Consider the following 24,630-nt stretch of genomic DNA (forward strand, 5'->3'; position numbering starts at 1 on the left):
TCCGATCCATCCAGGGAGGCACGGTTGTCATCCATTAAAGGGTGGAGGAATGGCCGAGGACCAAGCTATGGCATATCAGAGAACCGGCGAGTAAGTGATTCTCTCTCTCTCTCTCTCTCTCTCTCTCTCTCTCTCTCTCTCTCTCTCTCTCTCTCCCACTGCCGCTCCGTGTTGGCCTTTCCCTCTCTTTTTTTGTAATGTTTTTGTTGATTTGGCACAATTGCAGTTACGGCGTATAGATGGCAAATTTTTTTTGGTTTCCCTCCCCTTGTCCCCTCCAGGTAGACTGGATGACCTGCCCGTCCAAAAGGGGGGGGGTGTACGGCCTGAGGGAGGAATGTGACAGTTCAGATCATTCATTATGCCAGTCACAACAAACTATAGCAGTGCACTCATAACACATGTACAAATGGTCAAAACACATCTTCATTTTGCTAAGAAACTATTTCTATCACCTTAACGCGCATTTTAACTAATGTGAAAGTCTAGAAAATCCACCTCCTCCAAGCGCATTACATTTTATGCACATTTTAATTTTGTCTGCATATCAAGTTGTTGGATGGAACACCAGCAATTTTTTATCAGTAGCTCTACAACTACTTGTAAACCTAACCTTTACACAAACCTTTCTCCATGTTTGGATTTTAATTATGACAATATTTTGTATGTTTATGAAGCCATTTTCAAAATCTGTCCTAAACTACTCACCTCTGTTCCACTGCCTCTCATGATGTTCTCTGGAATGGCATAGATTTGGTTCTCCATCTCCACCTCCACCGTCTGCTTTCCATTACTACACACCTTCACAAGCAGAACCCGGAAATTGGTTCCACCCAAGTCCAGTGCTAGGAAGTTGCCAGTTTCTAAAAGCAAAACAAAGAGCTAAAATTACAGATTCAAAATCAAAAGTTTTGTTCTGAGTTCATTAAATCTTGCATTTAACTTATTTCAAAAGATCAAGGAAAATTGGATGACCCATTTAAACTAAACCTTTAATGTTTGCATTCAAGTAAATTTTATTGTATGATTTTCTGTGCCGAAAGACACCTGAATTCCCACTTCTCTGAAAGTAATTCTAAACTAACAGTATGAAGCACCACCCAGCAATATTCTGATAGATGTGACCTTTGTACACAGCCTAGTTTCCATCCACTTTTCGTGCTATTTTGTTATCAACAAAGTGAAAAAGCGTTAAAAAAAGGCATAATTTGCCGTCTTCTGCCCGTTTCCATTCAAATGACCTTTTAACGATTCAAATGGTGTGCATGATGACGTCATGCGTAAAAAATACTTTGTCACATAGGTTATGGTTTATCGCAAAATAAATCTGCCCTTAAGCCGTTTATATACAGAAATTTGTGTTTACCGCTAATTGTGTACCTTTCGCCTCCAAGATGTCCCTAATGTTTTTCGGTAAAATGGGTAGAGTATTTAGACAATTGATTGAAATGATCCAGCTTGCTGTCATTTTAATTTCACAAATAAATGCAATCAGAAGACGAGGAATTGCAATCAAAAGGGAGCAGTTGCCCTTCTAATAGGACTGGACCTGGTGTTGCACCTATCGCAGGTTGCCACCGGTTCCGACCCGAAAGTGAATCGCCATGGCCCTGTTCAAGCTGCAACCTGCACCAAGTAGTGGGGGAAACTTTCGTTCTTAGTATAAGGACCATCCATCGATGTGTATGTATATTGATGCGGTGTAATATCAGGGTTTACATATGAATAATTCCTGATATTCAATAGGCTATTTTATTTGTCATCTAAAATTTATTTTAGCATTATAATGAAATGTACATTTTCTGAAGAAGCTCAGCAAATGCGATCCGAGGTAAAGAGGGTTAGATTTAAAATATTTTAAAGTTTTAAAAGTGAACTCAGCATTTGACAACTAGTTCTGATATTTTATAGTCTTGAAAAAAGTGTAGAATATTCAGTTGACTTTTTTCGTCTTCCTAAGTCTAATTTAAATTTGTGTAAAGACAAGGCAAGTCCAGTGCCTTGAGTATTCACTCAACGCACTGTATTCACAGCGCTTCACTTTTTCCATATTTTGTTATGTTACAGCCTTATTCCAAAATTTATTAAATTCATTATTTTCCTCAAAATTCTACAAACAATACCCCATATTGACAACATGAAAGAAGTTTGTTTGAAATCTTTGCAAATTTATTAAAAAAAAAAACGAAAAAAAATCACATTTACATAAGTATCACAGCCTTTGCTCAATACTTTGTTGAAGCACCTTTGGCACCAATTACAGCCTCAAGTCTTTTTAAGTATGATGCTACAAGCTTGGCACACTTATTTTTGGTCAGTTTCTCCCATTCTTCTTTGCAGGACATCTCAATCTCCATAAGGTTGGATGGGGAGCGTCGGTGCACAGCCATTTTCAGATCTCTCCAGAGATGTTCAATCGGGTTCAAATCTGGGCTCTGGTTGGGCCACTCAAGGACATTCACAGAGTTGTCCGTAGCCACTCCTTTGTTACCTTGGCTGTGTGCTTAGGGTCTTTGTCCTGTTGGAAGATGAACCGTTGCCCCAGTCTGAGGTGCAGAGCACTCTGAAGCAGGTTTTCATCAAGGATGTCTCTGTACATTCATCTTACCCTCGATCCTAACTAGTCTCCCAGTTCCTACCATTGAAAAACATCCCCACAGCATGATGCTACCACCACCATGCTTCACTGTAGGGATGGCATTGGCCAGGTGATGAGCGGTGCCTGGATTCCTCCAGACATGACGCTTGCCATTCAGGCCAAATAGTTCAATATTTTGTTTCTCATGGTCTGAGAGTCCTTCAAGTGCCTTTTGGTAAACTCCAGGCAGGCTGTCATGTGCCTTTTACTGAGGAGTGGCTTCCGTCTTGCCACTCTACCATACAGGCCTGATTGGTGGAGTGCTGAAGATATGGTTGTTCTTCTGGAAGGTTCTCCTCTCTCCAAAGAAAAATGCTGGAGCTCTGCCAGTGTGACCATCGGGTTCTTGGTCACCTCCCTGACTAAGGCCCTTCTCCCACGATCACTCAGTTTGGCCGGGCGGCCAGCTCTAGGAACGAGTCCTGGTGGTTCCAAACTTCTTCCATTTATGGATGATGGAGGCCACTGTGCTCATTGGGACCTTCAATGCTGCAGACATTTATCAGCACCCTTCCCCAGATCTGCACCTCAATATAATCATGTCTTGGAGGTCTACAGACAATTCCTTGGACTTCATGGCTTGGTTTGTGCTCTGACATGCACTGATAACTGTGGGACATTATATAGACAGGTGTGTGCCTTTCCAAATCATGTTCAATCAACTGAATTTACCACAGGTGGACTCCAATCAAGTTGTAGAAACATTTTCTGCTATTTTCCCGTGTTTTCTGTGCAATCGCTCGCAGAGACTTGCGCATCATTATATAAATAATTTATTTTCCCATGCCGGTCTTTTATTATGGTATGAGCCATCTCCGATAACCCTTCCCTAAACATCAAGTTGTGACAAACCCGGCAGTGACTGGTCACTTTACGTGTCAGTTAGATGGCTGTGGGTGTTTTTTTGTCAATGTTAGTTACGATAGATCTTAGATCATTGCTGTTTAAGTCAAAGGTCTGGCTACGTGAGCCTATATTTGTGCTAACTTCAGATCTGCATAATCTTTCCTGAGACCTGGTATATACTGTAGATCAAAAGCAATGATGGAGATTTCTTTGGACTTTTTCCATTCACCGTCATTGCCTTGTTCAGCTGACGGTCATAAATATGGTGGCTGCGAGGATAAAGTAATGTGACTGGTATACAACCAGCATACACTGTAGGGCAGCACGATTATGACAATTACAGTAGGATTTTCAATTATTTCCCAATTAAATATTGTAATTGCCAATATTTATATTGGTAAATGTAATTTACAGAACATTAAGTTTCCCCACATAAAGTAAATATTTTAATGCCACATTTTATATATATGCTACACATTCAAAACACACTGAGAATTTATTTCAGGCTACATCCACACTACATCCAGACAAGCAGCGTCTCTACTTTCTTCAAAGGCTGAGGAAAGCACACCTCCCACCACCCATCCTCAATACATTCTATAAAGGGACTATTGAGCTGCATAACTGCCTGGTTTGGGACTTGCACCATTTCGGACCGCAAAGCCCTGCGGATAGTGAGGACAGCTGAGAAGATCATCGGGGTCTCTCTTCCCTCCATCAAAGACATTTACAAAAAATACTGCATCTGCAAAGCAACCAGCATTGTGGATGACCCCACACACCCCTCACACAAACTCTTCACCCTCCTGCCGTCTGGCAAGAGGTACCGAAGCATTCGGGCCCTCACGGCCAGACTGTGTAACAACTTCTTCCCCCAAGCCATCAGACTCCTCAATATTCAGAGACTGGACTGACACACACACACACGTGTTCTGAGTTGCACTTTAATTATTGTTACTTTATAACTGTCTGCTACCTCAATAACTGCTATGTACATAGAACAATATCTCATAGTATGTTATGTTTACATTTGGCATTTTTAAAACTGTCATCTTTTGTGACCAACTGTGTACTGGTCTCTCACTGTCTCTCACTGTGCCTATTGTCCTGTTCATTGTTAGTAATTTATTGTACTGTACCGTACTTTTTGCACACGTTTGCACCTGCAATTTATATAGGTATGTTATTTAGTCTGTGTAGTCTCATGTGGTTCTGTGATTGTCCTATGTTGTTTTATGTAGCACCATGGTCCTGGAGGAACGTTGTTACTGCACTAACTGTATATGGTTGAACGACAATAAAAACCACTTGACTTGACTTGACTAATACGTTTTTGTTTATAAATGCATATTCATCACAACGCTTTGGACTTCCGTCCATACAGAGACAGCAATTTTCTCCACTGGAAGGGGAGCTCTCGAAAACGCTCTCCCAAGTGGAAAAAAATTTAAAATGCCATCCTTGCATGGTAGTACGGACAGCAGAAAACGCTGACGTATTTGTTGTCACTTCAAGCAGTCACGTGATCCATTCAACCCGAAACACTTAAGATGACCATGTTGTAGTGGCATTGTTGTGCCTGTACCCACTCTGATAGTGTTATTACAAGATGAAAAGTTAGGGCCCCAGTCTGATCAGCTCAGGTTTTGTTTTGTTCGGTCTGTCTGTCTGTCTGTCTGTCTGTGTTTTCCCTCCCCTTTTGTGTTTTGTTTTGTCAGCCATGTGCTGGCAGTGTCATGGGGTTTCCTTGCAAGGGCCATTTCCATGTTTGCTTGTCAGCACAATCAGCTTCACCAGTTCCTCTTTTCCACTGATTGGTTTGCTCTCTATAATCGAGCTCTATGTCTGTTGAACCTGGCGCAACAGTCTGTTTCCTGTTGGATGTTTTTGTTTTTTATTTTTTCCTTACCCTGCCTGGTTGACATCTCTCTCTCTCTCTCTCTCTCTCTCTCTCTCTCTCTCTCGTGTGTGTTTGCCCTGCTACCTAGTCTGCCAGGTGTTTGATCGCTGTCTGGCTCTTACTGCTGTTCCATCCCTGGGCTGATATTGTTTGGCCTAGGCTCACCTCTGCAGGTAACCACCTCTGCCTGCCTCAGTCTGTCTCTGCTACCCTGGGTTGGCTTCTCTGGTCCCCATCCCGGGCCAGGCTTACTGCCTTTCTCTGCACACTCCTGCCTCAAGCTTCTGGTCTTGGGTTGGACCTGCCTGCCTTACCTCCAGACAGTTGGTACCGTTTTCCTCTGGGTCCCTAACAGTCCCAGTTATTTCACTCCGAGCTATTCTGTTTGCCATTTTTGTCAATAAAGACTTTGTTTTCACTGCAAATGGTTCCTCTTGCTCACTGGTCCTGACAGTAAATGTTACTTTGTACAACCTTCACATTGCATTCCTTCAAAGGTGACGGGAATTTTCCTCAATTGCTGTCCGGCGACGGAACATGAGGACAATTACACTTCAGAACATACGTGGCATATGCAGTAAGGGGATTTAAGTGTTTCATATGTTTCAGTGTGGATGAGAAACTTCTGGAAAACACTCTAAAACAGCAGTGTGGATGGAGAGCATTTTGGGGGGAAACAAATGCCATTTTCAAATGTATCCAGATTGATGTGGACGTAGCCTTAATGAGATTTTAATTGTAAGAAATACATTCTATTTTGCAAATAGAAAACGTAATATCATTTGAGTACACCTAAGTGGAATGCTGTAGTTGAGAGTTAATTGCAGCATCTGTAATTGCAATCTCGATTATAGTTTTTTTTTATTTCAATTAATTGTGCAGCCCTAGCATATTGAAATAAAAATCAACAAAGGTCTTTCAACAGCAGAGAAAAGGCATTGGAGCCTTTGTAAAAACCTTTGCATTGTTGAAGAAAATAGCTTGGATCTCTGTAAGAGTGAAAAAAAAAACGATGGTCATTGGAAGGCAGAAAATATAACAATATCTCCAACCATCACATCACGACAGGTTAATAAAGTCCCAGAGTAAGCAAGCACAGCAAACATTTATATGTGCACCCATCCTTGTCTCGCAGATCAGTTCCCTTGGCAACACTTCCTAGTGCACCCACATGCCTACAGTGCTGACTACTATTCTCTGTGAAGGCATTCTTTTTAGGAACACAACTTCAGTTATTGTTCTCATACCCTGCCTGAGACTCATCTGACTGCACACAGGAAAACACCTTCAGACACTAGGGAACACACTGATTTGGTGTCATTCATAGGGACAAACTCATAAATGTACACAAAAACATGATCAGTGATAAAAGCACACCTGTAGAGCTGGATCAATATTTCCTTCAGCTCACAACATAAGGAGGTCATAATTGAAATGTTTTCAACAGCATGCTAGCTTGTTCTGGGTCACGCTAAGGACAACACTATACACACATGATGACTAGATCCGCTAGGAATCTTACTCCCGCAGACCTCAGACATTTCTGCACAACAACAATATTCTAATAATTTTGTACTCATGGCTGCTCTTTGCCTGTTTGTATATTGGTTTTTCCTCATTAGAATTCCATTTTGATTAGAAATGTTGTTTACACACAGTGGTATGGAGGACAAAACATGCAAAAATAATACATAAATAAATACATTTAATAAGAAGAAAATAAATAAAGGAATAAATGTCTTGATAAAACAAATATAATTAGTTTTAATGAAATGTATTTCTGAATTTATTTTTGTATGACTTTTTTTCCGTTATTTATTATTTTCTCTTTTTATTTATTATTTTCTATTTTTAAAAAAATTCTTTAAAACCTTTTTTATTCTTTCATTAGTTTTTGTTTTTTATTATTATTTATTTATGCATTCATTTATTTTTATATTTATTTATTCCCACATGTATATATTTCTATATTTAAATATTCCCACATTTATTTATTTTTGTATTTATTCTTACATTTCTGTCTCTTGTATGATAATTACGTGGGCGGGTCCTGCTTACCATTGGTTTATATGTAGATTGAAGCGTGTGCTCGATTACTCTTGACTTGTTTTGATGTGACGTTAGGTCAATGCCATATTGTGTAAACTATAGCTATTTGTGGGGCTAAAAACATAAGAGCATAAGTTAATCCAAGATTTATTGCTTATACTACAATCACAAAATAAATGGGGAGCTGTTTCTTCAACAAAACCACAAAATGAGCAAGTTTCATAAATGATATGATTTAACATTATGCTTTTCTTTTATTTTCTGTGTATATAACTTCATATTTTGATGTCCGCAAATCCATAAAATAGTTTTCTGTTGTTATGATTGTTCATTGTAAAAGATACAACCATGCATCATTTCCCTGATCGTGTATGTATGTATATATAAGTTCTGCAATAAAAGAAAAATAAAATAAATAAAAATATAGCTGACGCTTCACATATATCTAGAGAGTTGCGCGACATGCGAATTAAGTCGATAACCACGCATCAAATAACTATGTTTCATTTAGAGTAGAGGTGCTTATTGATGTTTTAGGAGAGCTGTAGGCCGGTATGAATGTCAAAGCACATCCTGGATTGTTAAACTCTCTGCAAAACGTTTCCCTGCATATTCAAAATCTGTGCGAGTCAGAGGGTGCTAAGGTGGGACGTCCATCTGCTTCCGATAAGTACTATTGAGCTCTCAACCAATGATGCACTGGAGCTACGCAAGGACCGCCTCCCTCATTTCCATGATGCACACAGAAAAGTAAAAATAAATACATTTATAAATAAATAAATATATATGGGAATATATAAATATGGAAATAAATATATGTGGGAATAAATAAATATAAAAAATAAATGAATAAAAATAAAGTTAAGAATAAATATAGAAAATAATAAAGGAATAAAGTCATACAATAATAAATTCAGGAATAAATTTAATTGAAAACGAATTATATTTGTTTTATCAAGACATTTATTCCTTTATTTATTTTTTTATTATTACATTTATTTATTTATAATTTATGCAGGTTTGGGTCTCCATAAAGTGGGTCCGATAGTATTTGGACACACATAAAAAAATGAATGAATGTCATTGCATGAAATCAAATATCAGAGTGGCATTTTTATAAAAAAAAAAAAAAAAAAAGGAAGCACAAGCACACTTTTTTAGGCAAAATATAGTAAGGTTTTAAATGACAATGCAATAGATATCATGCTCAAAGTAGGCAAAAGGTATGTGAGCCTAATTAGGTAACAACTCTAGGGATGGGAATGGTATGGAATTAAACAGTTTCAGTTCCAGTTAGTTCACCCAAAAATTACAATTGTCTCATCATTTACTCACCCTCATGCCATCCCAGATGAGTAAAACTTTTTACAGCAGAACACAAAGATTTTTAAGTATATCTCAGCTCAAGTAAATGGTGACCAAAATCGTAATGCTCCAAAGGGACATTAAGGCAGCATTAAAGTAATCCATAAAACTCTTTTAATAAAACATGTCTTCACAATTTATATTATAGGTGTGGCTAAAAAAACAGATCAATATTTAACTCCTTTTTTTCTATCAATCTTCACTTCCACTTTCAAATTCTTTTGTTTTCATGCATTCTGGAAAAGGAGAATTTATAGTAAAAAACTACTTAAATATTGATCTGTTTCTCACCTACACTGATTTCACTTCTGAAGATTTGGATTTAACCACTGAAGTCCTAAAGATTACTTTTATGCTGCCTTTGTGTTTTTAGGAGCTTCAAAGTTTTGGTCAGCATTCACTTGCTTTGTATGGACCTACATAGCGGAGATATTCTTCTAATAAATCTTTGTTTGTGTTCAGCAGAAGAACGAAAGTCACACACACATCTGGGATGGCATGAGGGTGAGTAAATTATAAGATAATTTACATTTTTGAGTGAACTGTCCCATTAACATTTTAATTAATTAAATTTTGGAAATTTGTTTTGAGGAAGGATTATTTATATATATTTACATTTGGCAGATGCTTTTATCCAAAGCGACTTACAGTGCAATTATTACAGGGACAATCCCCCTGGAGCAACCTGGAGTTAAGTGCCTTGCTCAAGGACACAATGGTGGTGGCTGTGGGGATCGAACCAGTGACCTTCTGATTAACAGCCCTGTGCTTTAGCCACTACGCCACCACCACTCTATACATTAAATAAAATTCTAAATGAACAAATGTGATTATTCATTAATTTATTCTTTTATCCAATTTTACTGATTACAACTAAACTCTGACACTGAACTGCGATGCAGGAAAATGCATCAGGAGAAACATTGTCAAGGGTATATTAGTATGGTGGTCACTCTGCGCAAAATTGCCGCAACAGATAATATTACTGGATAAATAAGATATATTTATAGCTACTTACCTCAATAATAACACATTAAGTTTAAAAGGCACAGACTTTTGAAGGTAACTTCACGCATTTTGCATCTTTGCTTGCATACTTGTGTAAAGTATGTTTCTGGACCAAGTCTTTTGCTGACATCCAATGCAGTACCCTGATTAGTAGCTCAGTTTAAAAGGTACTTTCACATTAAACATTAACGGATAATCAACTGTACTTTCTGTTCTTGTTATGAAGTAGAATGATTACATTTCTCATTCTTTTAAATGTTTAAATCTCATGTAATGTTTGATAAAGTATGTGAAATCACCTGTTCCATCGGGTGTGGAGCGGACAAATGTGGGCAACATCTTGACAGCCGCGGTCAGGTTAGTGTCTCTGCCTAGACCTTTATCCATCTCCGTCCTGAACCGCTTTGAAATGTCCATCAGGTTCTCCTCGGACAGCCGCATGTGATAAAGGTACTTGTCCACCTGAGACAGAAAATCAGATAAACAGTGAATATCTGATACATTTGTTTGGTTCATTCAAATCAAGCCTATATGAATTTCCATCACTCAAAACAACAGTTAAATTCTGATACTGTCAATACAAGTGGTCATAGTTCATCCACTGTTGACAAAAATTCACCTCTGTTTGATTAAATAGCCTTTAGATCTTAAACTAAATAGGCTAAATTATTTCTACTATCTGGCCAGTGTTGGGAAAGTTACTCAAAATGTAATCCACTACAAACTATTATTTTATTGATTTACAAACAATTCTTTAATTTTAAAGTTATTTTGTTAAGTTATTTAAACTTTCACAGAAAAGAATTTTTGAAATTTTGAAATTTTGAATTTTGCCCAGCAAATTCAAAATAATATCAATATTTCTTAAATATAAAGTCAAACACTCAAATCCACACACTTCTCCCTTACAATGACTTGTTAGTGACTCTTCAGACGTACAGTACAAATGAACATATTTTTATGTTTTATATGTATTCTACATAAATAGTATTATTTTAGGAATGTGTAACCCAAGTAATGTACTTGTTTTTTTTTCTCCCCAATTTGGAATGCCCAATCCCCAATGCACTCTAAGTCCTTGTGTTCTCCATCTCCTCAATTCAGGTAGCTGAGGACAAATCTCAGTTGCCTCAGAGTCTGAGACAGTCAGTCCGCACGTCACGTGGTTTGATGCATGTTAACACGGAGACATAGCACATGAGGAGGCTTCACGCCATTCTCCGCGGCATCCACACACAACTCAACATGCGCCCCACCGAGAGCAAACCACATTATAGCGACCACGAGACGGTGACCTCATGTGACACTACCCTCCCTAATAACCGGGCCAATTTGGTTGCTTAGGAGACCTGGCTGGAGTCATTCAGCACACCCTGGATTCGAACTCACGACTCCAGGGGATTCGAACTCACGACTCCAGGGGTGGTAGTCAGCGTCTTTACTTGCTGAGCTCCCCAGCCCCCCCCCCCCAAGTAATGTTCTTAAAATGAATTACATTGATTGAAAGACAATAACTGTTATAAAATTACAAGAATTTTTCATTCAAACTTTAAAATTATGTTGTTGTTTTTTTACTAAAAAAGTAATTATATTACAATACCTGATTACTTTGTAATCAGATTACACCCAACACTGTATCTGGTTTACTTGAAATGGCACTCACCTCTATATAGCAAAGGCTTTAATTGGTATAAATATCACTCATACATATTGGTGATATGATCAGCAGTTACAGAAATTCTCAAACCAGCCTATCTGGCACCAACAATCATGTCACAGTCTAAATCACTGAGATCACATTTTTCTCCATTCTGATGGTTGATGTGTACATGAACTGAAGCTCCTGATCCATTCTACATGATTTTATACATTACACTGCTGCCACATGATTGGCTGATTACATAATTGCATGAACAAGTAGATGTACAGGTGTACCTAATAAAGTGGCCGGTGAGTGAAGAGTATGATAAGAATGGCAAACTACCATGATACTAATAACATTTTGATGTATGCAGCATGTACTACTGCAAAGTTTGATAAAAAAAAAAAAATGTTTTGGCAAAATAACTGTTTATTATAGAGAAAACTGGACAGTATTCACTGAATTAACCATTCATTGAGGTCATGTGACAACAATGTAGCATTCTACTGTTTGAGACATTTATTATTACTATCATACTCTTTCACATACTATTTTATATACTGCGCAGTAAGCAGTAAAAAAGCATTCCATTCCAAACATAGCCATGTATACAAACATTAAAAAAAGTGTTTAAACAGGTAGGCAAAAATAAAACTACATTCATTATCCTTGTCTTATGATAATTGTGGAACAGACAGATAACTTAACATATGAAAGTATACAACATCCAATCACTAATAATGAGTAGGCTCCAGCACTCTGGCTGGCAGTACCAGACACAAAGATCTAGTCTAGAGCTGCCTTTCTTTAAAGGCCAGGAGTAATATGAGACCGTCAGGTCATTATCAACATTCTGATACCAGCTGAAGATTCTTTCACAAGAAAGGGAAGCTAAAATTTCCCATACCACATTTCAATCAAAGGTCAAATTGTGATTTTAAAATTGAAGTTCCCAAAAGTCATTATATCAGATGAGGAGCTGCTTTAAACGACTTCCTTATAGATTGTAAAATAAATGTATTTCTCTCCAGAGTCTGTGGCAGTACTATTGTGGGGAGATTAAAACTGAAGTGTGGAGGAGTCACGTGACGCCATTCGAGGTTCGGATGTGTGAACGGCGAGCTCTGCACTCTTTGCTAGTTTTAACACTATTAATGTCATAATTCAAAAGTGAGATTTGATACTCTGTACAATAACTGTTCTAGGAGGACAATATGTCAAAGAATTCAAAACCCTCAGGATGTGGAGACATTAAAAGACACTCAAGCTGACACCCCCGCAGAGGCCTCGAGCCAGGGAGCCGATTTGGTTGGGGAAATTAGGGAAATTCAGTGAGAAATTTTAGCAATGCTGACGAAGGTCATTGCTGACTTGGAGGATCTTGCTGTAATATGTCAATCGATCACTGCCATGGAGACGAAATTCACTGAGGTGGTTACAATAGTGTGGGATGTCAAGAAACAAATTGATTATCTCCAGTCATCGGAGAGGGAATTATCTGATAATCCACTAGCGACCAAGGTTGATTTGGAGCATGTCTGAGAGAAGTTGGAAGACATGGAGACCCAGTCTGAACATTCCTTTGTCTGTCTGAGGCAATGGAGCACATTTTTTATTTTATTTTTTGTGCTGGTTCCACTTAGCGGCTGGAGTTTTATTCATGGAGGATCACACCTTCCTCCATAAACACAACTTCCTCCGGGGCCAGATAGATTTGCCGCTGAGTTTTTTAGATCTTATGCTACAGAATTGGCTCCTCTTTTTTTTAATAGAAGTTATACGGAATCATTAAAGAATGGAAAGCTTCCATCAACCATGACACAAGCCCGGATCAGTCTGATTCTTAAAAAAGACAAAGATCCAAGCAAGTGTAAGAGTTACCATCCAATTTCCCTAACCCAGCTAGACGGTAAAATGTTGTCAAAAATTTGGGCAAACCGATTAATTTATGACATCTCTTATACATATAGATCAGGTGGGGTTTATTCGAGGCTGTAGCTCTTCTAATAACATTAGGCGTTTCATCAATATCATGTGTTCATTGGCGAATTATCAGACTCCTGTCGCTGCCATCTCACTTGACGTCGAAAAGACGTTTGATATTGTAGAATGGGATTATCTTTTTAAGAGTTAATTTTAAGTAAAAAAGAGAATATACGGATTTGGGAATACTTTTATTGGTTGTATTAAGTTCCTTTATAGACACCCGGTGGCGGCAGTACAAATGAATGGATTAATTTCAGATTATTTTTACTTTGGATAGGGGCACCCGGCAGGGTTTCCCTCTTTCCCCATTATTGTTCTGTCTTGCCCTGGAACCATTAGCAACCGCGATAAGAAATGAGGAAGATATTCCAGGGGGAGTTGTGGGAGGTGTGACACATAAGCTTTTGCTTCACGCAGATTTTATTATTCGTCTCTGACCCTATTAGATCCTTGCCTCCACAGAATTATTAATTCCTTTTCTAAGTTCTTTAAGTTCTAAGATACAGAGTTTAAATCTGGGCTAAATCCAAAGCTTTGGCTCAGGTAGTGTACTGCGGCTGCCCAGTAACGGCTTTTCAGCTGGGCACCTTCCAGGAGCCCAAACAGGGTATTAAGTATTTGGGTATTTTATTCCCAGCAAATTTGTTTGATTTAATTTTGAACCCTTAATAAAAAAGTTTTCAAGGGAAGTAGGCAGGTGGCTTCATTACATTTATCTATGTTTGAGAAGGTAAATATTATTCAAATTAATTTTATTCCAAATTTCAATTACCTGCTACAGTCTCTCCCTATAGAAGTCCCCCTCTCTTATTTCAAGCAATTTGATAGCATAGTGAAGTCCTTCATTTGGAATGGTAACGGTCCCATATTACATTTGGGTAAACTGCATAGGCCAACAAAAGTGGGCTAGGCATACAGAAGATTTTGTTTTATTTTGATGCATTTGGTCTCTGACATTTGGCTCATTGGTCGCTGCTACCTGAGAGAGCCTATCCCTGGTTTTGTATTGATCAGGAAGTTCTTGCCTCTATTTCGCCATTGCAAAGCCTTTCTATCAAACTAAGACAAGTTAAGTTACACCCCTTTATCTCACATTTGCACTCGGTATGGACAAAAGTGTTATTTAAATGTTGCCTCGAGCATATGGCTGAACCCCAAATTATGTATTAATAAGTCCTCTTTCAGCTGGTCAGAGTGGATTGTGAGGGAGGTTAATAAACTCGGTGACCTACATGAGAGTGGAGTGTTAAGATCCTTTGAAAATTTGATGGAGACACAACCCATGTTTTTGGTGGTGTGTTAAGATTCAAGAATTTTTGTTGAAGGTTTAGAGTTTTATGTGTGATGTAGTGGGCACTCAAATTTAATTTAGCCCAAGACTCTGGAGATGGGGCGTTCATCAATATAGGGAATAAAAACATATAATTTGGGTCCTAACCAGTGTCACGATCGCCAGACAAAATGTCGGAAATGGGGAGGGTGGTGGCTTTTGAAGAAGGGTCATCTAGAAGACTGGGGAATTTGGACTTGTTTGTGGGGAAATGGGGCAAATATTTGTCATTCTTGGAGGACTCTCTGGGAGGGGCAGTGGAGAAAGAGGTATAGTTGTTAATGTGTGGTGTTATGTGTGTGTGTGTGTGTGTGTGTGTGTGTGTACTCTTTATGTGACCACAGGAATGTTTGTTGAGGGTCAGGGTGGGGATGGAAATTGGGAGGGGGAGGGGTAATAGTGGGGGTTAAATGTTGATTCTATGTATATATGTTTATCTTTTCTTTGTTTAATGTATGAGTCAATAAAACATTTTAATCACAAATCCTGAAGTGTGTATTTTCTGTGCCACTAAACTGAAATATATATATTTTTAAACCGCTTTTCCGAATACTTCCTCCATCTACCATTGGCTGAACAAACAGATAGTCCAGCCCAAAACCCTTGCCATTGCTTGAGACAATGTTGCTGTGTAAGGAAGTTTGGATGGATGTTTTGGTCACAGATACACAGTGTTTACACTTTTTGGGGAAATCAACCTAAAAATGGCTAACTTATGGTAGTCTCTTTACATTAAGCTGGTTTAAGTATTTTAACATTGAAATGTTAAATGTGCTATGGTGGTCGACTTATCAACTAGTCGTCCAACAACTGACTAGTTGATTATTGAGTTTGACTACTAAAATTCATATTTTTAGTAAAGGTGGGTTTAATGGGAGACACAACTTATTTTTTGCATGATTACAGCTTGCCGCGTTTAAATGTGAATAATAGTCAGCACAGTAAAAACCCTCTGCAAGAAATTTGGTCTCATTAATGCTTTAAATTATGTCAATTTATGCACCACTGCTGTTACAGCCATCAACACACTGCATCAACAACACATTACAAGATGATAACTGTTGTTAGGATGTTAAAACACTTATGTAACAATAAGTAAAAAACGTATTATTAAATACCTCACTTTTAACTCTCTTTCATTCAATAATGGTTCCAGTGTTTCCCCTATAGGTTTTCTCAATAAGCACCACTGATGAATTTCACATGGTTCATTAATATTCTTGATGCAACATAACGCTTTCTAGCCCCAGTCAGTTGTGGGTTTTCTACACTGCACGCAGTTGAATGGGGCTGGTATGAAACGAAAGGGACCCCACCACATATACACACAAATACATGTACACACTCACATAGATGCCACCGTATAGCCATCCAACAAAGGCTGTTCGCGAGAACCTATCTATCCTAACTTTGGCAAAGGCAGTAGAAATATAACATAAGTACCAGAATTGAGTTAAACAAAATGAACGTTTACGAATGTCCATGCCACGCTAAATGGCTTCTTCTTAATCCCAGCCTGATCTCATAATAATAATGTGCCCATGGCAACATTTTACACCTAACCAATAGTGTTCTAAAAAAGCAAACGAGAGGTAAGGCAAATGAGATGTAAATAAAATGGACATCCTTCCCCTAAACCAACACCTAAAGCTAACTGATAGTGCACAAAAACAAAAGGTGGAATTAAAATGACATTTTCTGAAGCCATCACGTCACTTCATGTCACTTCTAGGACACTTTCGACTCACGTGTCAGCATGCATGTTTGGCTGGGCTCGAGCCTCAATCTTCAGAGTCAAAAACCAATACTCTTTCAGGTAAGCTACTATGGAAGCTAATGACATTGTAATAAGTGTGGGTCTGTAATACAAGCATTTAAATGCAAAGTTTTTCAAATTATGCGTTGTGATAAAAGTGTTTTGATATTATAAAATAGCAGTGTAAGTGCAAAAAGTGTTTCGAAAGTCAGATTCAGCCATTGTACTCATGAAGTGTGAAATTTAATAAAACGCTTGTAGCGCCTCTAGTGTTAATTTCACTAGGAAACTGCGGTGAAATGTACAACTGACTAAGACGTATGAATAACTGACGTCTGTAGGTAATACTACAGAATCTTGTGCATACACTGCACCTCTGTTAAGTTGGCAACCCATGTGATCAGGATATTAATAAAACTATTTCAATTTGTTTGTTTGTGTGCATGAAATAAAGAGTTGTGCTCAAGCCGGTTAATATTTAAGAGAAATCACTGATGTGCATCAATACAGATCCAGCATTGCAGGCTCATGACGCACAACATCTCGGCTTCTGAACAAAATCTTAGAGGAAACACTGTGTTCAATTCTCCTTTAAGAGTTCACTGGGAATAACATCTGAACAAGAGCATATATACTGAGGCACAATTCAAACACATTGATTCTAGCTGCCGACAGCATCCATATTCACACTTATTTTCACATATTTCTCCTCAACAAAACTGGCCTTTCTCTGTAAATACTAAGAACTATCCTGAGAGGCAAAACCCATAAGGCTGTTTCTAGAATATGACATTTGACACCACGGTGGAACAAAAACATCACGCAGCTGTCCAACATAAGAGACGGATTGCCAAGGTCACACGTTAAACAAATCAGCTTCAATTCACTAATACATAGGCTAAAGTATGTATATGTAGGGGCAGACCGGGGCTAGTTGTCACACTTTTTTCTACAGTTAATATTTCTCTGGGAATACAAATTTTCAAAAGTCAAGTTCTGTACCTGGCATATAAAGAAAAAAAAATTTACATTACCAACATTATTGTAAAAGATACAGTTCATTGCACCCATATTGACCTTTTGTGATAACATACCCAACAGCAGAATTCAGCATTTTTATCTTTTCAAAATGACAAAATTATTGGAGAACTAAATCATTCATGCTCTGTAAAAATAATATTCTGTTAACTCTATGGTAAACACTGGCAGTCGTGGTTGCAAGAATTTTGCGGTAAAAATAGATACCATGTTTCAGACATTATTTTGTCATAAAAGATTAAGTACTTTCTACATTGAATAAATAAGTTTTAACATGAACTTGAAAATATCAAATAAATTCTACATTTGTACTCCATTCAAACATGTCAAAATGAATGCTCTAACTTGCAAGTAAATATAATTTATGATTTTTTTTGTTGTCTTTAAAATGCATCCTCATGTTTCAATCCTAAAGTAGAAAACCTTGTCATATTTATTTGTTAATTTGAGTAAATTTGACGTAACTTTTCGAAGCTGGTGTTCCCAGCACGTACTGGGCTTGAATAATTAATGAGCTTGCATGGTTTCACTGTTTACAAGTTGATTCACGCTCTTTTTATTGTTGATTTTGTAGTTACATTTGGTAACTTTTTGTTTTATGAAGTCTGAAGTTTATTTTCTACTCAAAATTACCCATTCATCATGAATTGTTAACATCATCGTGTTTTGTGTGCCAAGTGTTCAGATCTGTGTATAGATTTTAAAGCATGGCTTTATATAGTGTGTACTGAGCCCTTAAAGGGTAAAAACCCTCTGCAAGAAATTTGGTCTCATTAATGCTTTAAATTATGTCACCAGCACCTGTCATCTCCCATAAATATAATAGCCTGCAGAGCATTCAGGAGCAGGAATGCATATATGAGAGCACAAGTTTTGCCAGAGAACACAAAATAATTAGCAAGAAAACGAATAGTTTCTCAGGGGAACGCAAATTTTGAGAGAGAACGCAAAAGCGTTTGCTTATTTTTTTCCCCACGCCACTAATATTTTCCCCACCACATTCACCCTTCAGGGGCTTGATGGAGTAAAATATCCACACAAAAAACAGTACGTTAAATTTTAGGGCTGTCAATCGATTAAACTACCAGTTAACCAATTAACAGTTTTTAATGCAACATTTTTACATTATTTCCATTAAGTTGCGAACATTCTTTTTACAGTGTGCAAACTATGATTTGCATTCTGGAATAAAGTATAACAGAGTGCGACTGTACATCCACATTATTAGTCACCTTGAACTCAAGGTCCTGTCTCCCTGCAGAAATGGCTTCATAAATATATGACTCAATGACTAAACAGCAATACCCAGAAATCAGGTGCATACAGTACTGTATGTAGCTAACAGTAGATGGCACAGATATAAGCATATAAATATGGGCTACACAAGCAGCACAATTATCACAGACAACGTTTTTCTCCATCTAGAATTTAGACTAACTTGGAGGTACTTCAAATAAAATCAAAGGAATGGAAAAGTAAATGGTAATTGGTAACTGTTTTAATTTTGTCTTTTTAATAAGACAATGTTGCAGAGCCAAGATTAGACAAATTATGTTTTAGGTACTCATGTTAAGTTGATGCTTTTTGCAACCTAATGCAAATTGCTTGCAGGAACAATTTTTAGCATTGCTTAATTGGACAATACAGATGAACAAGTATGTATCTCAATTATGTTTCTGGCCATGGGTAATTTTTATTTTGGGTCTGTGTAAAGGGATCAATGGAAAGGAGGAGGCGAGAACTGGCTTTACGATACAAATAATATCGTAATGCAGATGGCCGACGGCTGCTCCGTTGGGGTGGACGGTAGTGGAGAGAACTCTACTACAGCGTATCTATATTAGTTGTTGTGATGGTGATTCCCTCTCCAATAATAAAGCAGTAAATGCTTCATTATGTGTGGTGACTGAAGGTTTTGGGCTGTAATTAATATTTGTTTTTTATAATATATATTTAAAATAATGAATAACCGCAATTCAGAACTCACTAAATCATTGGTATTTGTGTTTGGAACAGCCCTTTGGTTTGCCACTATGATTGCTCTTCCATCTGATTGCCCTGTGGAGGCATCATTTATGCGGTTTGGTATGTGTCAGTGTTGAAGTATTTACTCCATCATAGCACAATTGATTATGCCATCTGCTGGCATATGATAAATGGCCACATAAACATACATACATTTAAAATAATATTAATAATATTGATATTTGAGCATATGATATTCAAATTCCATTAGGAAACATGCTACATATATAAAAATGCATTTTTTTTTGTTGTTGTTTGTTTGTTTGTTTTTCTGTTTGTTTGTTTTGCATATGCCATATCAGATTTATTTATGCTGTATTGATGCAATACAGAAAGTAGTCACTGTATCTTCTCACTCTTTAAATGTTTACAAGGTACAGTTTTGTCTTTTTAATAAGACTATGTTGCAGAGCCAAGATTAGACAAATTATGTTTTAGGTACTCATGTTCAGTTGATGCTTTTTGCAAATTGCTTGCAGGAACAATTTTTAGCATTGCTTAATTGCACAATACAGGATGAACAAGTATGTATCTCAATTATGTTTCTGGCCATGGGTAATTTTTATTTTGGGTCGGTGTAAAGGGATCAATGGAAAGGAGGAGGCGAGAACTGGCTTTACAATACAAATAATAGTTAAATGATAAACTTAAAAGAAGACTTAACTTAAAGATAACTTCAGGAAATGATGTGCAGTGAATGATCTGAAAGGATCATTATGTACAGACAGATCCACAAATTTCAATTTTAAATGGCACTGATATTTTGTAATCTAATGCAATGACATTTATAGGGTGACTAAGGGTAATTTGGGACATTGTGTAAAGCGGGTTGCCTTAGATCTGTACATGGTGTGTACATTTTTTGCTTTAAGAAAGAAAGTAAATTACCATTACGATATTCAAGTTGGGCTGTCATATGATTGAGCATATGGCATTATTTATGGGTGGATAATACTTATACTTGGTAATGCTTTTCAGGCCTTTCAACACAGATGCAGGATCATTGGCTGAACACGTTTTCTTTTCAGCTTTCCAGAGTAGCTTCAATCTGATTTCCTTAGTCATTGTATTCAAAACAATATTTTATCCCCACTTCTGAAAGCATCCTCTTTGGCATGACAAAGCTGTCTGACTTTTCCTGTAATCCATGGTTTACAGAAAAATGTCCTGGTAGGGATGCACATATTCTCACACAAACTGATATATGATGTCACAGTATATGTGAGCTCGTCCAGATCTGTGGCTGCAGCTTCAAAAACACTCCAATCAGTCCAGTCAAAGCAGGCCTGTAGCAGCTCTGCTTCATTGGTCCATCTCTTTATAGTACTTACAGCAGGCTTAGCTGATTTTAGTTTCTGCTTGTAGGTCGGGAGAAGATGAACCAGATCAGAGAGTCCTAAAGCTGCATGTGGGACAGAGCGATATGCATCCTTTACAGTGGTGTAGCAGTGGTCCAGTATATTTCTTTCTCTGGTGGGGCATGTGATGTGTTGTTTGTATTTTGGCAGCTCATGAGTGAGGTTAGCTTTATTGAAATCTCCTAGAATAATGATAAGAGTCTGGGTGTTGTTGCTCCGTGTCTGTGATGTGATCAGCCAGGTTCCATGAAACACAGAGCAGCAGTGTTAGAAAAGTAATTATTATTTGTTTGCAAGGGAACGGACATTCGCCAGCTGAATACTCCGCAACGGAGTCCTAAAGCCATGTTGACAAAGCATCACAAGTGCGCCGGCGTGATTCCCTCAGCTCTGTAGGCCCATTCAATGCAAGTGAATGGTGTCCAGAACTTTGATGCTCCAAAAAGTACATAAATGCAGCACAAAATGTATCCATACTACTCCAGTTGTTTAATATATGTCTTCAGAAGAGATATGACAGGTGTGGGTGAGAAACTGATTAATATTTAAGTCCCTTTTACTATAGCTAAATTCTCATGCAAATTGCCCAAAACAAAAGAACTCTTAAAAGAGAAGAGCGCTGAGGAAAGTGAAAGTGATAGTGGAGATTTATATAATAAAAAAAAGGATATAAATATTGTTCTGTTTCTCACCCGCACCTATCATATCGCTTCTGAAGATATGGATTTAACCATTTGAGTTGAATGGATTACTTTTATGCTGCCTTTATGTGCTTTTTGGAGCTTCAAAGATTTGGTCACCATTCACTTGCATTGAATGGGCCTGCAGAGCTGAGATATTTTTCTAAAAGTCTTAATTTGTGTCCTGCAGAAGAAAGAAAGTCATACACATCTTGGATGGCATGAGGGTGAGTAAATGATGAGAGAATTTTCATTTTTGGGTGAACTATCCCTTTAAGTGTGTCCCAAGTGTGATAAAGTGTCCAAATACTGTTTGACAACCCTGTATGCCTATAGACGTGTCAGAGGTTACTGCATTGTGATGTTATAATGGAATTCTGCGGACATTCATGAAGCTGCGCGCATTTTGACGTGTGACTCAAGGGCGCTCTTGTCTCAGGTTACAAGAGCAGCATCACGCGCTCAGTTTGTCGTAGCAGGAAGAGACACTGTCAGGAAAACTCGCTTATCGGGTCCACCCATTATTGTTATATATATGTCATTGATTTATATTATAGACATCATGTTGACCATAAACAAACTGTTAAAGTTAAGTTATTTAATTAACAAATTTTAAATAAAAATAATTTATTCGGTGATTATTATACAGTAGGTATGGAGCAGCTCTCCTATACTACTAGTAAGTTTCCATACTTCCAAAAATGCGGAAACTGTCGGTTTACGGGCTGACACAAGAAACTATTAGGAAATAAAAATATTTTCGTTGGTCTGAATTGTGGATATCACAGCAATTGCGGGGCAAATAATAATGACTATGTATATTTCACTTAATTAATATTTTAATCCAATCTACACGGTCTGGCATCGGTGGACATTTATTGGATTGTAATTATCTTCATTGATGTAGCACAGACCTCGCTTGCACGCATGTGTAAATTATAGGATGTGAACGACTAACAACAAACGAGTACCGTAAAGTCTAGATTATGATCTCCATCCAGCCACCTGCTGAAGTTAATATACCGTATAAAATCTCGATAAGCTGATTTTTGGGGAAAGCCGGCAAGCGTACTTACTTTCTGGACGTGGTCATGGTGAAGTTCTGTGAAGTAGTATGCCAGTAAATGAGAGGCGATCATCGTCTTCAGTCAACACGGGGGGGTCTCGTAACTTTCTTAAGTGTCTTAATTATACTCTGAACTGATTCTTAAAGTCACTTTGGGTGCGTGCTCATGTTCTTCAAATTTCTCAAACTCTTGCTTTGACTTGTCTTGCGCTGTCCCGGTAAGATGATGATGCGAAGTGATGTCACAATTACTTTGCACTAGTAATTTGAGAAGTTTTACGTCACTGGAATCGTAGCCGTTGATTGGCCGCGAAGAAGGTGTGTCCTGCCTCCAAACTAAGTGAAACTGTTGGGTATTTTTCGGTGGAATAGGGTACAGTGGGGCTAAAGGCACATTTGCTTTTTTTCTGGTCCAAAAGTGTATCAAGATTGACCAGTTATATTTCCTTTATTGAATATTGATGGAGCTACATATTTTTTGTGAAAAGTTATAACACCAAAAGGTTGTTTTGAATTAAATATATATATATATATATATATATATATATATATATATATATATATATATATATATATATATATATATATATATATATATATATATATATATATTTTTTTTTTTTTTTTTAATTGGCGAGGAGACTTTTACCCTACACTCAGGATAAAAGGCCCCCACAATTGGGGTAAAGGGTTATAGTGATATCAAATACATACAGGGTTGGGAAGGTTACTTTTTAAATGTATTCCACTACAGATGACATGCTGTAAAATGTCATTTGTAATGTATTTAGTTAGATTACTCAAGGTCAGTAACGTATTCTAAATACTTTGGATTACTTCTTCAGCACTGGTAGATTTTTTCACTTGTTTTAGCTTAGTGTAAAAGATGACAATTAACACAAGGTTTATTTCTGTTTCTTGTGCTCCAAACTTCAAACTGCTCTGTCTGCTCATATGAATGTAACACATCATCAGAAAGTGTTTCACCGCTGTTCAAATGCACTTTGGATCGCATCATTTATATGTAGAAATGTTTTCCATCTGAAAGGACAAAATATTTAATTAAACAAATGACACTAAAATCATAGTGGAATACAGTTACTTATATTTTGTATTATAAATGTAATCCCGTTTCATTTTTGTTACTCCCCAACCCTGTATACATAAAGGGGCAATAGTCATAGGGCAAAATTGGTCAACTTAGTCAAACACTTTTGTGACAGTAAGATGCTATTTTGAGTAGCAAATTAAGATAATGCTTATTCAAAATAACCACTTTAGAAAAGTGTTAAACATTTTCCTATTCATTTCAATCACATTTGGCATTTCATGACATCTCAAGTATTCTATAAAACAATTAATCTCCATTGTGATAAGATCAGTCATGAGCACATTTACATACACGTTCTTATACCGATTATCAGAAACAGTTTTATTGCCAAGTATGCTTACACAAGGAATTTGTCTTGGTGACAGGAGCTTCCAGTACACAACAATACAAAAACAGCAGCAAGACATAGATAATAATAATAATACAAAAAATTATACACACAGATACACATACATACACATAAGTAGTGCAAATCTAATACATGTTATTGTACTGTTATGTACAGGTCACATTTTTATTTTATTTTTTCAGAGGAAAGAAATGGCAGAAGAAGTTGGATATGTTGGATAAATATAAAAAAGACAACTGTTTATTGCACATAATTATTGCTCGATGGGACAATTTTAACTGTTCATGAGATGGATAGCCTGAGGGGGAAAAAACTGTTCCTGTGCCTGACGGTTCTGGTGCTCAGAGCTCTGAAGCGTCGGCCAGAAGACAACAGTTCAAAAAGGGAGCGAGTGGGCTGGGTGTGTGGGGTCCAGAGTGATTTTTCCAGCCTTTTTCCTCACTCTGGAAATGTACAGTTCTTGAAGGGGGGCAGGGGCAACCA

The 24,630-nt window shown here is 37.4% G+C and overlaps 1 protein-coding gene across 1 annotated transcript in view; it reads right to left on the reverse strand.

Annotated features, from left to right (window-relative positions):
• LOC127625911 (hexokinase-2-like) overlaps positions 1 to 22,905 on the reverse strand; it is a 74,718-nt gene extending 51,813 nt beyond the window's left edge. The window contains exons 1-3 of the mRNA XM_052101363.1: positions 22,698 to 22,905; positions 10,106 to 10,268; positions 709 to 863 (exon numbers count right to left, since the gene is read on the reverse strand). Coding sequence (XP_051957323.1) covers positions 709 to 863; positions 10,106 to 10,268; positions 22,698 to 22,760 — 381 coding nt within the window. The 5' untranslated portion in view covers positions 22,761 to 22,905. The remainder of the gene's footprint in view (positions 1 to 708; positions 864 to 10,105; positions 10,269 to 22,697) is intronic.
• Positions 22,906 to 24,630: the final 1,725 nt, after the last annotated feature.

This window comes from Xyrauchen texanus, chromosome 3, assembly GCF_025860055.1.
Source record: "Xyrauchen texanus isolate HMW12.3.18 chromosome 3, RBS_HiC_50CHRs, whole genome shotgun sequence".
Taxonomy (NCBI): Eukaryota; Metazoa; Chordata; class Actinopteri; order Cypriniformes; family Catostomidae; genus Xyrauchen; species Xyrauchen texanus.